This window comes from Ambystoma mexicanum, chromosome 8, assembly GCF_040938575.1.
Source record: "Ambystoma mexicanum isolate Mex_15411 chromosome 8, UKY_AmexF1_1, whole genome shotgun sequence".
NCBI lineage: Eukaryota > Metazoa > Chordata > Amphibia > Caudata > Ambystomatidae > Ambystoma > Ambystoma mexicanum.
Window position 1 is genome coordinate 65,813,237 of NC_090929.1, and position 16,887 is coordinate 65,830,123.

Consider the following 16,887-nt stretch of genomic DNA (forward strand, 5'->3'; position numbering starts at 1 on the left):
ACAATAATGCCATGACCAAAGCTATTGACCTTGTTGCCCCTCTAAAACTACGCAAAGGCAAACCCAAAGCACATATTAACTCCTGGTACACACCAGAACTTAAAATACTAAGAAATAAAAAGTCCAAAATGGAAACCCTTTGGAAAATGAATCCATCAGAGGAACACAAAATCAATCTCACAAAAGCATCCTCCCTTTATAAAAAAAGAAATAATTCGCACTAAAAAGGAACCCTATAATATAAGAATAAGCAATGCTAGTTCCAGTACTAAAGAATTATTCACCATCCTGAAGGAGTTAGAAAACCCAAATCCACCTACGGACATGTCCGTGAAGGACCATCTCTGGTGTACTAGTATCCAAGATGCCCTTGCGAACAAAATCACTGGCCTACAAACTAAAATTGAAAATCAAAGACTACAACTGTCTAATAGTAGCCCCACCCCCAGCCCCCTATCCCCAGCCTATCCACCACCCCTAACACTAACCTTGGCTTCACTTCAAAAAAGTAACCGTACTTGAAGTGCAAAAAATTATAACATCCCTCAAACCATCAAACTGCAAAGGGGACAGCTGCCCCGCACAGATCATAAAAGATGCAGCAAGAGACCTTGCCCCCTTCATTTCTAAGCTCATAAATGCGTCATTCTCCACTAATTCGGTACCCAACAACTTGAAACCGTCATGGGTCCGCCCGCTACTAAAAAAACAGACCTTGGACCCAACCATCCCCACAAATTACAGGCCTATCACAACCGTTCCCTTCCTGTTAAAAATCCTTGACAGAGTTGCGTACTTGCAAATTCAACATTACCTAGAGTCCAACCAACTACTCGGATTGCGTCAGTCTGGCTTCCGGCCTCAACATGGAACAGAAACTGCCCTTGTTGATCTTTAAAGTCAGATTGACGAAATCAAAGATAAGGGTAAGGCTGCCATCCTACTCCTCTTAGATCTCTCAGCAGCCTTCGACTTGGTCGACCATAAAATACTCTGCAACCACCTCTCCTCTGCCGCCCACTTTTCCCCCTCTGCCGTCACGTGGATACAGTCCATCCTGGCCAATAGAACCATGAGAGTCTTCTCTCCTATGGCAGCATCAGACCCTATCCCTATCACCTGTGGTGTCCCACAAGGCTCATGTGTTTCACCCACCCTATACAATATCTTTACAAAGCCCCTCTACGATAAACTGGATCGTCTGGGTGTCACCTACACAAACTACACGGATGACACCCAGATACTCCTCACCATTTCGGGCAATTATAATACTGATGTAGCTAGGATCAATTAAATATTCTCCGTCATTCAGGCATGGATGGCCACCCACGGTCTCTGCCTGAATGACGAGAAGACTGAACTGCTCATTGTTGGCTCACAAAAACTAAGTCCCAACTATTCCAACATCACAATTGATGGCAACTCCATCCCGGTCGCCAAAAACGTGAAAACGCTTCGTTTCTATCTGGATGCTAACATTAACATCACTAAGCAAGTCAACTCGACCGCTTCTGCCACTGCCTACACTGGAAAACTAATCAGAGCCTGTAGACCTTTTCTTTCCCCTAACAGTTGCCTCACGCTAGCAAGAGCTCTTATACAATCTAAGTTAGACTACTGCAACAGCCTCTACTTAGGCGCCAACCAAACGATAATTAGTAAACTCAAGTCCTTCAAAATAATGCGCTATGGGCAGCGCTAAACATTCCCAGCCGTGAGCACATCTCGGCCACTAGAACCACATGCAAATGGCTCACCATCCAACATAAAATCGATCTAAAAACACTGCCTCACTTACAAAGCTCTCAACTATCTAGCCCCCCCCCACCTGACTACAAATTCACCATGAAATCTTCCATCAGAACCACGAGATCCTCCAATACCTTATGTCTCACAGTACCTAGATTTACCGCCAAAAGAGCTGGAGGATCGAGCTTCACCATCCTTGCCTCCCAACTCTGGAACGCCCTGCCACTGAATATTAAGTCATCCAAATCCTTCCAGTCGTTCAGGAAACTTGCCATCGGGTGGCTTCTGACAAAAGGTCAACCTTGAAGTTAGACTTAGCGATAAACCGTACTTATTGCAATTGCCTCGATTGCTATCACCTCCACTGCCTGTATATCTTGTATATAACTGTTGCTTACCATGTACTATGTCCTGTAACTTGTAATAAGTGCCCTTTTACTCCCGGGTCCGGAGCGCTATAGAAATAAAATAAACAAACAAACCCTGGATCCCCCTCAGCTGGGGCAAGATCCCTTTTGTACCACAATCTTTTCTCGGGTGACTCACGGTTCACCCCAGATCCCCCTCAGTTGGGCTCAGATCCTTTTAACACAACTAGTCTCCCTCAGCCAGGCTCAGACCAATTACAGTTCGTATATCTATCGAAGACTTTCGAATGTGCATGGGGTTTGGCTTGACCCGTTGCAAGACTAATTCGATTTCACAGTTCACAATTCTACATTCTCAGTTGGATACCCAATGGAGAACTTCGAATGAGCACCCATTTGGTGCCGGACTACTGTGTATGGTATCTTTGGTTGTCTCCCACAGTTCAATCACAAAGTTCAATTACTTCTTTGGTTCGTGGATCTGGAAGGCTGACGGTACAAAGAGGAGAAACCTTTCGAACACCTGCTCGACTTTCCCCTGGAGGTGCGTGAAGAAGAGCGCTGCTGCTGGAGAGTGCCCAAAAAACGGGTCGTCTCCTTAACTACCTTTATGGCCTGGAGGGACTTGACGACCTTCCCGAATAAGTTCTCTCTGTCGTAGGGCATGTCCAACACCTTCGCCTGGACTTCCCCTGCTGGAAATTCATGGTCTTCGTCCAGCCTTATAGACGAAGGAAGACACCATTCCCCATCTGCCAGAACTCTGTGTCAGCGACATCCAACGCCACTGTAATGGTGTGATCAGACGCAACTTATCCCTCCTGGAAAAGAGCGATTGCCTCCATCCTCTTATCGTCCTGGAAGAACTGGGGCCAGCTTGTACCGCAGCTCCGTGTCGTACCTGGCTAGGATCACCAGTGCGTTGGCCTCCTTGATCGTTGATGCAGCAATGTATATCACCATCCTTCCCATGGTGTCCAGCGTCTTCCACTCGCTGTCTGGAGGGACCGAGGACGGGTTAGCCTACCATTTCCTTGCAGCCTAGACACCACTGAACACGGGAATGGTTGGGGCCGCAGGCACTTGGGTTCGGAGTCCGGCACCCAATACTTCCTCTCCAGTCTATCCCGTTTGTCTGGAGCCGTGCAAGGGTTCATCCAAACGGGGCAGCAACACAATTGTCTTCCTCCTGGTAAAAGAAATCCTCCTTCCTGGTGTCTTCGGCCACAAGCTGAAAAAGCTCAGAGGCTCTGGCGATCATGGAATGGAATGACCTCATCTCGTCCGTGGTGACGCCCTAGGTGGAGCATCCAAATGTGGAGACTCGCCACCCGCTGCAACGATATCGTCATCGTCCGTGGTCGTGTCCGTCCCCGTTCCTGGGTCTGTTGGTTAGAGTGGGCCCGACGCGAATGTGGAGGCTGAAATAGGGATGCCGGACGATGCTTCTTCTTCTTAGTTGGAGGATCTCTCACACCAAGGTGTGAAGGGTTGGCAGAATGTCCAGAGACACATCCCTCGGCTGAGCTGGCGTGATCGGAAAACTAGGCCTGCGCCGTTGTCTCTCGTCAACCTCTTCCACATCCTTGTGGACCGTGTGCAAGGACTCCTGGTCCTCGTTGTCTGTGGACGAGACCTCCATGGTTTGTGCCATGGCCTGGGAGGGCTGTTTCGGGGCCTTCTCGACCCCTCTTTCTCCTCCCTGTGGGGCTTGAACTGGGGTCTGAGCCGGTTTCCCCCCTTCTGGCATGCCAGAAGACTTTGTCAAAGTCACTGCAGCGGTGTTGCGCGTAGGGGGCAAGGATACTTTCTGTGCTGTGGGGGATAACTTCACAGGGTCAGCTCCCTTAGCTGACGTTAGAGCAGCTGCCATCAACTCTATCGTTGACGAAATCTAAGCCTGTGCCTATTGGCCCGGTTGGGCAGTTTGGCCTCCTCCTCCTCCGTCCGCGGCCTCTCAGATTTCTCCAGCAGTTTAGACAGGGTAGATTTCCTTTGGGAGGAGGAGCTTGATTGCTGGCTGGCAATGGAGGCGGAGAGTGACGTTGATCGCGCCCTATCCACCTTGGGACCCGCTTACGCAGCGACCCCGGAGGACTCGGACTTGCGGTTCTTGGCCTTGTCTTGGGCCCCCACGGATGAGGCACCCTCAAAGGACTTAGAAGACCACTCCTCGGACCGGCTGGTCGTGGGTGAGGCATGACCCTGCTCGGGACACAGGGCAGAGGCCTTAGCGTTAAGCCACGCCACCAGTCTACTGTGCCTGTCCGTCGTCTTCTTGGAGAACCCCAGGCATATCTTGCATTCCACCTCCTTATGGTCCGGGTGCAGGCAGTAGAGGCATTGTAGGTGCTTGTCTTCCACAAACACGTTCCTTAGCCTGCACTTGGTGCGGGGCTTGAAGAGGTACCTTACCTCCTCCTCCTCCTCCTCTGTCATGGTCGGAAGGCGCGGTAGGCCCGATGGCCTTTTGTAAACTTCGAAAGATCTTCGCAGAAATTCACAGACAACGGAAATTCACAGACAACGGATCCCTGCTGTCGGCAGATGGAGTAAACTCGAGGACTCCCAACATTGAAGCATGCAGTAAAAATCTGAAGATGGCTGCCAGAGGAGGGGCTTAGGGAGAGGGCTGTCATTGGATGGGGGCAGTATGACCCAGAGGACAGTGATTGGTTTAAAAGAGGAATACAGTTTGTAAGTGAAAGTGAAACTTTTTTCCTTTACTGAGGAATCCCCGCCTGACGACAGAGAATATTCATGAGCATGCGAATCCCTGCCAGACCCCATGCTGGAGAAAAGGTGTTATAGGAAAGGGGATACCGCGTCTCACCCTCCGGTGTCCCACTTCCACTCCACGACGACCCCTCATCCAGGTGATCCTCCCACATTGATCCAGCCCCAGGAACTGGATCCAAAAGCGATGGTCGTGTCCTGGCACCTGGTGGGTGAGACACCTTCAGGTTTCTCACAGTACCCGATTGGCTCTTGGGATCTCAATGTAACATTACAAGTGTGAATAAACAGAAATAAAAAGATGGGCCTTTCACTGCATTGAATACATAAGCACTGTGGCCTTCTATTCCCGGATCTTGAAAGCAATGTCTAATTAGGTCTGCAACAACCAGTTCTAGATTTCACCAAACCAGTCCAAGACTTTCTGCAAGCATTTTACTGTGTGCTTAGTGCCTTCTATATCATTATGCTCCGGCACAAGCTAGCAAAATGCATTTCTTATTTTATCGTTCATGAAGATTCCTGCAGAGTGCAGAACGAGAGTGCCCTGCATTCAGAGTTAACATAGCAATTCTTCCTGCATGTTGAGGGGGTAACATGCTTACAGTGGAGGACTCAATTTTCTAAACCCATCACTTTCATACTCTTTCAATGAATTGGTCACGCTTAATGCAAGAAAGAGGTATTTAGTTTATTAAGCTGCACTGACCCATCTGCGTTTGGTAACAAACCACCTGCTACGTAAACAGAGGCTTTCTGACAGAGGCTCAGGGAAGAAATGGGGAGGAGGGATAGCTCAGGGGAAACGGGTTTGTCTTGGAGGCAAGACAACGCAGCTCAACACAGGTTCGAGTCCTGATCCTGCACTTAGAAACCGCTTGTTGGTATTAAGCGCATTATAAATTAACAGTTATAATTACAATGGTGAATACAATGCTGTTCTTCGAAGGCGTTGGAAAGATTCTCACTAAATGCTGCTTACGACTCTTGGCGATGGGGGCAGAATCTGAACTGTAGCTGTGTTTGATCTCATTTTTTGCAAGAGCTAGTGATTGTTTTCCAGGACATTTAAGATCCACTTCCTTATACCACACTCAAAGGAAACATTTTTCTAAAGGAAGAGTTTGTGAAAACAAGAATCGCCAGTCAAAGACCCCAGGGACATTTTGAGGATCCAATCTCTGCAGGAACTTTGTAGGTCATTTTTTTGTGGCATAGCGGCTCTCTACTCATGCTGCTATGTTGAGGGTTCGTAATCCTTGGGATAGAGTTCAGAATCTCCCAGACATGCAGCACACTAAACAGACTTGTTCTGGAGAGGGAGAGATGTGATTCAGAGTCAGCGCATCAATCCACCGGCAGCACTTAAACGGAGAGCATCCTAGAATTACTCAACGATTTATAGAGATCAATATGAGAGACCAAGCGAGACAAACAGTAGCGCGTGTAAATGAAAGGATGTTGCTCAGCATAAGGGTGTGCATGTTTCCTTTATTAAAACAAACCCAAAGAATAAAGAAAACAAAAGTTTGTATATAATTTTTTTAGAGTCAATTGCTGACCCTTCTAGTTTGTAGAAACAGTAAGCAGATACCTCAGCCCACACAGGCGGTGCTAGAGTGTCAGCTGGCCTAGCGGGCCGCCCCCCTGACCTCCGCCTGCGTCAGGCTTGCCTCCCTTGAGGGGGCAGAAGGGGAGTGCCCCCAGGGTCTGGCCGGAAACAGCATGCCCTGTGAAGGCACATAAATGGCCTGGGCTGAGCGAGCTAGTCCTCTTTGCAGCACAGGCACCAGCAGAGAAATAATATGGGCGCCACTGAACTGGCAGTCGTATACCAGGGCGGGTCTTTCTGGCAAGAGTGGAAACCGAAGTGAGGAGAGCTCACCGGTTTCAAAATGAACTATGTAACATAGGAACGGCAGAGCCACATGGAAAAGTATTTGTAGGCCAGGCATACTTATGGCCTGAGCAGGGCTAGGACTGCACGTTGGGATTACTCCAAGAAAGTGACTATTTGTTTTCCAATCAGAAAATGGTGTTTGTCAAAATTATTTGAGCAAAGAATGTGTATTGTGATGTAGTCCAATGTTTAGGAGTTGAGTTTTAAGGAAAGTAGAAGTTTAAGCAGTGGGATGCAGTAGAGGTTAGCCATTCTCGTCCAACGTGAACCAACATTCTCTACACAACCCAAACAAAATAACATTCTCCAGTACAATTGTACAGGTCCCAAGACAACTCCCTTCCACCTTCACACAAGTTCGTTTAAGATTTCTCTGCCAACGTTTTTTTTTTTTAATGGGAGTTCAAAAGGCTTAGGTCTACTAGAATGCCAGAAGCAGGATTCCATCTGATTGAAAACCCCAGGATCCAGTGATTGAACTATGAAGTCTAGGAGGTCTTGTTGAGGTTTAAGTTCTCTGACCAGATGCTGTTGAAGCTTCTAGACGGCCAGGGCATTGAGTTTTAAGCAAAGCAGAAGTTTGAGCAAGTTTGAGAGTGCCAAGGCTTAAGGGTGCGGTTACATAACCTCAGCGCTGCAGCAATTTCACTTAGCGAGTAATCAGGAAGGAACACAGGCCAAAGCAGGCGACAAGGCAAGAGGAAAGCAAGCAGCAGAAACTCACCGAATGCATGGGCAAGGAGCCGTGCCGGCTGAGAAAGCAGTTAGAGAGCGAGACACTGATGCCCTGCGCCGCACCAGGATCCTCGCACAGGAAGGGCACTTTAGTTTGCTGTACGCAGTAGGAGACAGAGGAGAAGTGAGAGGCAGCAAAGGAGGCCTGCTGAACAGAGGAGAGGGAGAGTAAGATGAGAGTAGAAAGCACAGAACAGCTGGTGAATAAGAAGCATCATCAGTATACCATAAAGCCAAGTCCCACTAGAAGTTGCATTAATGCACAATGAAAACAAGTAGTGTGAGGAGTCTTTGTATTGCGCACAGTTCAACAAAAGCAATTAGAATCCCTATAGCGTGTTCGAAGAAAAGAAAGGCAAGACTGCAGGTTTAGAACATATTGATGCCTTCAGAGGACACACGACAGGAGCGTCTCAACATGCCATCAAACCCCAAAATGGCACATTCCTATTACGCGCACCTACTAGAATGTGGATATCTGGGCAGGCTGGTACAAGTGCAAACATTTACCTGCCTGTGATGAGTCAGAGGGTCCATGGGGGAAAGGATCATGCAAAAACTGGCACACCAGGGACACCTAAGAGGAAGTCATGGAAATAGCTCAGGTTTTACCAGGCTCTTTCTGTCAGTGAAATACAAGACCAAACCCTCACCCCCCTAAGAGGCAAGAGGGAGACTCTTCTTTCTGGGTCATAGCAAAATACGGGGGGGCACTTCCCTTACAAACAGCACCTCACACACAGGCACTGTGCAGTAGGGGAGTGAGATTACCTTACACTGTTGGATGGGAATAGTGGGAGGTGGCAAGAACAAGGGCAGGAAAGTATGAGGAGGCTGGGTTGGCTAAAGGCAGGTGAAAGGTGGAGGGAGGCACAAGACCTAGGCACGGAGATCAGAGAAGCGAGGAGCCTAGGAAAAGAAAGCAGAGAGAATGGGTAAACCTTAAAATACATAGAAATTATCTGGTGTTTGGAGAGTAATAGTGGAAATTCCTGGCCCCAAACCCTCAAGAAGCTTGGGTACTCTGTTAGCTTCTTACATATGAGACCGGAGGCAGGTTACGTTAAAATGCTTTACTTAAGTTACTTTACAGGAAACATATTTAGAAGCATAAATGAAAAAGACACAGGTAATGGAAACATCCACCAGCCCATCACTCTGGTCAGGTCCTGGTCAACCGCCAACAATAGAACCCAGAGGGGGGAACATTCCACACCTCAATATTCCAAACCTACATCAGTGTTAGGGAGAATTCTCAAAAATGTGCTAAATCCCTTCACCTTAGAGACCCCCAGCAACTTTGCCGGATTTTGAGGACTTGATTTCTTACCTAGAGAGAGTGTGTCCCTTTTTCCCCACTCTCTCATGTATTTTGATATGTGTTTTACCTCTGTGTTTTCTTTGGTTATGGAGCCTAACCAACTCCATATGCATCATCTTTTTCAATTGTGTCGCACGGCACCTTCAGTGCAGTGACACAGGGAAGTCTTTTAGATTTACCAAGGTTTAAATACCTTCTCTGGGATCAACTACTGTTTCCCAGAGTAAGTAAAGTGAAATTGACTTTACTAGTCTTTTAAATTCCTAGACCCAGCACACCCTATCTTACAATAGAGTGCTGGAGGGGTTACTTAGTATCCCCTGTGTCTAGATACTCATGTAGCAGTCAAATGCTACCCTTTCCTCTAAGAATGGCTGGTGGCAGTGGTTTTACAACGAACTACCATGATTTTTCCCGACCGCAAACTATTCGTAGCTCCGGTAACGTTAAATCGCGGGAGCCATGTTTTTCAAGATGGCGTCCGAGCCTCCTTTGTTAATACAAGTCCTGTTCTTTTTTTGCCATTTCCTTGTGGAGAGGTCCTTCTAGAGTTTTTCTATGCGCGCCAAACCAGGTTTAGTCTCTTTGTTCATTCACCTTTGGCGGGCTTCCGGAGTGAAACCCGCCTCTGGCTCCCCAGTGTCTGGGGTGGGCAGGAAGTGAGGGAGGTGCCCGAAACTCCCTGTGCTTCGTCTCCTAGGAGACCCAAATGCACTCTTTGGTGATTGGCTGGCTGACTGTCCGTCAAGGACAGCCGCCTTGCTGGGTGAGTGACAGCTTGGGTGGAATGAATGGGAGAGAACTGAATAAAAGGCGAGTCTCTTGGCTTGGAAGGCAGAGTCGACCACTGGACGAAGGAACCGAAGAAGAGCTTGAAGAGGACGACTGCTGCAACTCCTGGACCATTGGTTTGCCCAGTGAAGCCCTGCTGCAGGTTCGAATTCGCCAAGTTCGCATCGACGGAGAACCCCTGCAAAGGACGACTTCACCCTTTGAATTAGTGGGACCAATCAACTCCAAAGTAAGCCACCTGGATACCCATCTCGGAGCTGGTTGAATTTCCTCAGAGTTGCTGCATGAAACCGTAGGACAGGGAGAGGGACACCAACTTGTTTGTGTTACTTACAGTCATCGGAATTGAAGTTTGCCAGTTGCAAGCTTTTTGACCAGTTCCAGTGCAGTGCAGGAGTCCCCACGACTGAGGCACAGGAACAGCGAGATCTGCAGGAACTGCCAAGAACAGAAGTCATCAGCTGCATCTTTTTCTTCATTGTAAGGTACTGTGAAAAAAGACAGTACTTAACTCTCGCTGTAAAAGTGCTTGAAACTTTTGCAACTCGCAGGCCTAATCAGCTTGTGACCCAACATATGATTCTCCTTTTTACAAACTACTTCTGAGAACCTGTGCAGAGACTTTATCCTCTACTTACCAGAACCGCTTTATCCTATCCAAGACTTTAGCCCATTGACTTTGGCCAAGCCTATTTAATTGAATTGACTCTTCTGGTGAACTCCAAGTATTTGAACTGTCTAAGAATAATTGTAACCTGTCATGTTCTAATAATCTTTGCCTTTTACTCCTCTTGAAAAGCATTCTGAAATAGTATTGAAGTAGATTTGTTTGTTATACAATTGCCTCCTTGCAATGAATGTTTTATAACTGACAGATAAATAAATTAATAAGTATTTATCAAAGAAACCTTGAGTGTAAGAGTTTATTTGAACACCTGTGATTGTAGACCTCTGTGTAACATCATTACTGCTCACATTGCCTTCTTGAGATAAGCCTGGCTGCTCAGCCCTGATACCAAAACTGTGTAGTACAGACTTATACCAAAGGTTGGTTTGCTTACGCCTGTAGTCATAGTTGTGTGTAGAGTTCCCAGAGGGTACTGCATGCAAACTTTGCCTAACGATAACTTACATAACAACCCTAGTCATAACTTACTCCTCGGAGTTGGTGGAGATGATGCAGAGGTGTGTGCATCAAGCAGGTGCCCAAGGAGCCGACCAAGACTTAGTGGACACTTACTGGATTGTTTATACATTTCTCTGTAAGAGTGTGTTTATCTATTGCTTGCCTAGGCTTAGACTCTCACAAGGAAATGCAAGAGAGGAATGGTTTGGGTTGAAACCTAAAGGGACAGGAACCAATGGGTGTCCAGAACACCTGCATTTCTCAACACAAAGGCACATTCTCAACATTCCTGCATTTCATTAGGGTGGGATTGGGAGCTTCCTTGGTAATTCTCAGTGCCCCCTACAAGCACACCCCACGTCCATAGCAACCAAAGAAGTAAGGCCAGGAGCATATTAGTAGGACTGCCACGGGATAAAAAGGGAAGCCACACTCTGCGCTTCAGTGGGCCTCAAGTTACAAAGACAGACACCCACTCAGTTTCATAATAGCAGATATCGCATTCTGGCGTTGCTGTTGGACACTTGGCATCAAAGAAGTGCAGAGGCTGGCAACATGCCATCGCTCTTCCTTGCCGGTTGACATCCTTGTTGGAGGGGAGAAAGAAGTGACTATACTTGTCTCCTGGGTAAAAGAGCACGCCAGCCCTCTGGGGCAAGCCGGTGGTCCAAGCCTTGACTGGCGCTCTGGACAAAGATAGCCCCATTTCCACCACCTTGCCTGTTTTCTGCCAATCTTTGTGTTTACGTTGTTATGGATTTGTAAGGAAAATCAGATCAACAAACTTGAAACTGTGCTCAATTACATTTTCATCTCCCTCCTAAACAAACAGTAGGTGGTTTGATTGATTCTGAATGCCTGCAGGAAGGCTGTTCCACAATCCTGAAGACACATATAGGTCACAAGAGAGCACAAAACATCAGCTCCCCTCCCCCAAATGGAAGTAGTCCGTTGTGCGATTTGCATATATGCAAGATTGTTTTTTGCTCTGAAGTACCAAACCCGGAGTATGGAGAGAACTAACAAAGCAACAAAGGTTCGAGCCCCCAATTGGTGCTCTAGGCCTTGGGGCCCTTCTGTGAGCTAAAGTCTCCATCATGCGCTAAGACTGGTGCACATACTGATGGGTGCTGCTACATCTAACGTTCATACGCATATGAATGCGTGTGATGTGTGGTCCTGATTCAACTAAAACACATTATTATCCACGCATTTGATAGTTTGTAAATGTTCATACAGTGTAATACATTTTCTAAGAATGGTTCATTGGGGGGTAGGGGGTTGAGTCTGTGGTTGGTTTTAAATAATTGCCACAATGTCATTTGTAAGATGGTTTTGTCTGAGATAAACTGCACTTTGGCTCAGTCCTTCTCCCATCACTTCCAGAAATGGGTCAACTAAAGCTTGACCAGGTTACAGTGAGTCACAAAGCAACTTGGTTTACAAAGTGTACATAACAGGTAAGGTTACCAGATGACTCAATGACACAAGAGACACCCTATTCTAGCGCTGGAATTTGCTTCATGTAGGCTGCATCACCATTTTTGAGGTTGGAAGGCAGACATCCTGGCACTGATGCAGCAGGGCTGGGGCTGAGCTGCCTCGCGCTGCTGGCGCATTTAAGAGGCCTGCCTTACTACTTAGTTTAATTACTATGGTTTTTAACTATTTTTCTAGAAAGTGGTGCTGTAAAATGCCCATTTTTGTGACCATTATTTGGGGGCTACTTGGAGCACCCAACGTTGGTTAGGTTTGCTCACTACATTTCCAAGTTAGGTGTTCAAGTTCCCAAGCCACCATTCAATGCAATGCTCATTTGTACAAACTTCTAATTGGATATGCATACACAAGCACAAGTCTCAACTAAGGGACTATCATTACAACATAGGGTGATTACACATGTGTGGCACACCTGTGGTACAGTATACAGGCAGGGTTTATCAAGGTGCAGGGAAACACTATTCTCTTTTACTGTCACTATACTGGACAATAGCAGGAGCCGCAAGTACCACCTATAAACAGATGACCACAATTAGTACTCCCTGTGAGCATAATTAGGATTATAATTTCACCACGTGCTGCCACAACTGACTAGTGGCTCAGTCACAAGTCCTAAGTGAAAAGGGATCACATCAAGAAGTCGGTCTTGCTACAACTAGTTGTGATGAATCAGAGGGAATTATCCCCAAAACCCTGGCCTAGGACCCTTCTCATATGGCCAGGGAAAGGCAGAGCTGCCTGATCCGGACCCTGGCGGTGGTATTCTGAAGAAAGATCATGTGAGACGGAATCTGGTCAGGAGAACTGGGAGAACCCCTTTACTGGGAGTTCCCTAGAGAAGCTACAGTTTTAATGGCCTATTGTAGAACTGAGGCCTATAATGAAAAAGGTAATCAGAAAGTTGGGGACTTCAAGTCCCCACAATGCCTTAAGTACTGGGACAAGGAAGAGGGACTCAGAGGCACTAAACTGCAGTATGCAGTCTAGTGGTTCTAATGATCCACACCAGAGTGGGACATTTAAGGACCCTTAGGTGCAGGCCACTCGCAGTTGCAGCAGAAGAACAAGAAAGGAAACAGAGCGACCGGAGCTACTGCTTGCTTTGGAGCGTATGACGGTCCAGAGAGGGTCTCCAACATTGATGGCCTTAAACGCAGAGGCTCTCCTTATTGCGTGCTGTATCCCAGTGGCTGGCGAGCACCGAAGTGCACTAGAAGCGAGAAAATCTCCTTTCCCGGTTGGCTCAGACTAGGGAAACAAACCAAAGTAGTCTGCCGTGCAGGAGATGGCAGAACGGGCAGTGGCAGCGGATCGAGTCGGTACGCTCCGTAATAGACTGCTGGCTACTGATAACAATTTTGAATACCAAACTAATACAAGGAAGTCACATTGGCGTAATAAGAAACTTGTAAAAAGTTATAAACATTGCAATCAAGGCCAACGTTATTGCCAAGACAAAGAGGACAATACTGAAGCAAGCCAACTATAACCACCATTGCCAAAGTAAAGAGGGGGCAACACTTCAAAAAGCATATAATCCACATTGGCAAAATAACAAGAGACCATTATTGCAGAAAGATTAGAACCATTATTGCCAGAGTGAGGAAGAGGCAATAGTTGAGCAAGACATCAACAAGCATTACCTAAGCCAAAGTGGGGCAAGTGTAATAAAGAAACATTGACAACAGTTATTTGATGAGAAAGTGGGAAGACCAGAGCGACAGAAGAGAAGCCCCCCTGGTTAAAGGTATCAAGGAGTAGAGGAGCACAACCTGCATTGCATGTGACAAATACAACAGTGGAAGAAACAGCACCAATGTGTATCATGTCTTCCCAAAAGAATTTGTGAATTTCAATGTTGTTGCAAGTCAAAGACTTTTCCAGAAAGTTTGAAGTAAACCTCACCACAGAGTACTTTTAGTAGTGTTAAAAGCTAGTGGTAGTCCTAGCAGGTTATTGGACCAGGAAGAAATCATTGAAGTACTACATAGTGGTTGAAAGTTGTGGAGACAAAGTGCCAAGCCCACTAAAGGGTTTCATAAATTGTGTTGGAATAATCCAGAAAAACGCTGATACAGAAAAATTGTGAAAATATTTTTGTTTTTTTAAGAAGTTGTATTGAACCTTTGTCCATACTTGGAGAGATAAAGACTTTTCGTCGGGTTGAACTTTTGTTAAAAATCCAAGTAAAAGATTTGGAGTAAGAACAACTTTATTATAATAACTTGGCTACAAAAAGGAACTTTCTTATTTGAACCTTCGATTGAAAATCCTGCTTTAAATCGGGTAAAGGGGATTCAATCCAAGTTACAAGGATACACAGTTATTAAGTTTAATGCTGAATATAACTTATTTCTGTTACATTTTAATTGTCTCATTTCCTTTATGAGTTTAATGTATGTATAAGTGTGAGGGACATATTTTTACTAGAGTGTTTTTCTTTAGTTTGATAGGCAGGGAAATCGTCTTTAGGTTATAGTGAGGCGTTTGTCACACCCAGATGGCTACTTGTGAAAACACCTTTACCAAGTTGTGCGTCTCACATTTCTGATCTCTCACATAGCCCACAATGATCGTTTTGCCACTGGCGCAGTCGGGTAGGCTTCTTTAGTACTGACAGAGCCCGGAAGGAAGCGATTAGAGCAATCAGGAGGACTACCTTACTTTAGGTTTGTTCCCAAAAATTCAGCTTAAATCAGCAACCTCTTTCACTGATAAAGAAGAATTCAGACACGTCCAAGCTGTGGATCAGAGGGCGCCCAAGGGTGCATGGAACGCTGTTTGCGGAACGATAATGGCTTCCGTCAGAAAGAAGAAATACAGAAGCGGATCGTCCCTAGGAAGAGAAAATGTAAGGGCCCATTCAGTCCCTTGCATTTTAAAACCACTCTTACAACCCCCGTCAAATGAAAAGGTCTGCATTGCTGGCAGAGTGTGTACAAGTTTTATTTTTACAGAACGTAAAGGCGTACACTCCAAGCAGCTTCTGTAAGACTATCTTCCAGAACATGAACGCTTGCCTGGCATGAGGCGTCTGTAAGAGGTTATTTTACATAAGGTGGAAGCTTGCATAGTGGGACTGGGGCATCAAATCAGTCCAGGAAGTCCATGAAACACGTAGACACATTATAAATGCCATATCATATATCAGGCACTAACGAAAAAGTGGCCCACAATCATACATTGCAATTCATATCATTCAGGACTATCCAAGAGGTGCTTTTGGTAAAATATGTTGCCAATAAAACATCTGAAAGCATATTTGCTTAGTAACATTGGTTAAAACATGCGTAGTAACTTGGGAAACTGGCCCATTCTGGCCTAAAGACAGGCCCATTCTAGAACCAAGGGGTGGAATTTCGGGCATTTGCTCTGTAGGCCAGTCCGAGTCTGGAAGCTTGAAATGCAACCAACTCATCTAAGAGCTTATTTTACAGAACGTGAAGGTTTACACTTCACAGCAGGCAGCATCTGTAAGGGGCTATTTTACAGAATGTGAATGCTTGCAGACAGTGCTTAAATTATATTTTAAAAAAGGACCCAGGACCCAAATATTTTCTAGTGCACCTGGGACACATCGGGCTTGCAACTCCTGGCCCACTGCTACAAACACCCATAATTGTTCCCCAACAGTGCCTGCATATTAAAGGTTAGTATTACAACTCCCATTGGCTATTTTGGTTGACTGCTGTAATAGCCATGGCAGATGTGCAAATTACAGATGCCAAACATAAAATAACATACTAGCTAAAGACAAATGTTTAAGTGCTTCTTTAAACACATCATCATTGTTAACATTTTGCTCGGATTGTATAGGAAATTAGAACATGTTGACCATCTAACCACAGAAAAACGAGCAAACCTGCATTCCTAATAAGTTTAATTGATTGACAAACGCAAGAAAAAAAGATTACTGAACTGTTAAACCTGTCTGTCAAAGATTGCAGTAAAACCTTTGTGTATAGAATGTCATTCATGAAAGGCACTCCTCTTAGGCAGTGACTTTTCCCCTGGCCTTTCTTATGTGTTGGTACTGATGGCTGGCGACTGTCCTCTTGTTTGCACACTAATGTTGTAGTGTTCCTGGTATTGCAGTTGTGGAGGAGTTCCAATGTTAGGCAGGAGGACTGGAGAAGTGTGTGGGCGTGGCCAGCACAGGCACGCAGCAATGTAACCTTCGAACTCATTGTTACAAATGAAAATGGATAAGTATTCACTCTCCTGCATACGAGGGTAATCCAGTTCACGAATAACGATGCACTAATACAGGGTGAAGAGAATGTGGCCAGTGCACACTGTTGTTCCTTGTTGTGTGACAACTGCTGAATGGGATTTAATAATAAAGTTGCCAAAACACAACAACATAATCAGACAGTCTGAGAAAATAAGTCCCGGGGCTCAGAAATAAGCTCCAGCTCTGAGCCCGAGCAAACACCCCCACAAATTAAGCACTGGTTGCAGAGCTGAGGGCGTCTTCAAGAGGCTATTTTTTCAGAATGGGAAGGCTCGCACTGCATAGTAGACTAGGTCTGTAAGAGCTTATTTCACAGAATGTGAAAGCTCGCACAGGGTTTGCTTCTGTAAGAGCTTATTTTATAGAATGTGAAGGCTTGCAGTGGGGGAGGCTTCTTTAAGAGGTTAAAATTACTCACGGTAGTGA

General features: G+C 46.0%; 1 protein-coding gene across 1 annotated transcript in view; it reads right to left on the reverse strand.

Moving 5' to 3' along the window:
* Positions 1-16,887, reverse strand: part of RAPGEF1 (Rap guanine nucleotide exchange factor 1) — a 740,344-nt gene that overhangs the window by 294,128 nt on the left and 429,329 nt on the right. The window contains exon 11 of the mRNA XM_069609296.1: positions 7,478-7,636. Within this exon, the coding sequence (XP_069465397.1) occupies positions 7,478-7,636 (159 nt within the window). The remainder of the gene's footprint in view (positions 1-7,477; positions 7,637-16,887) is intronic.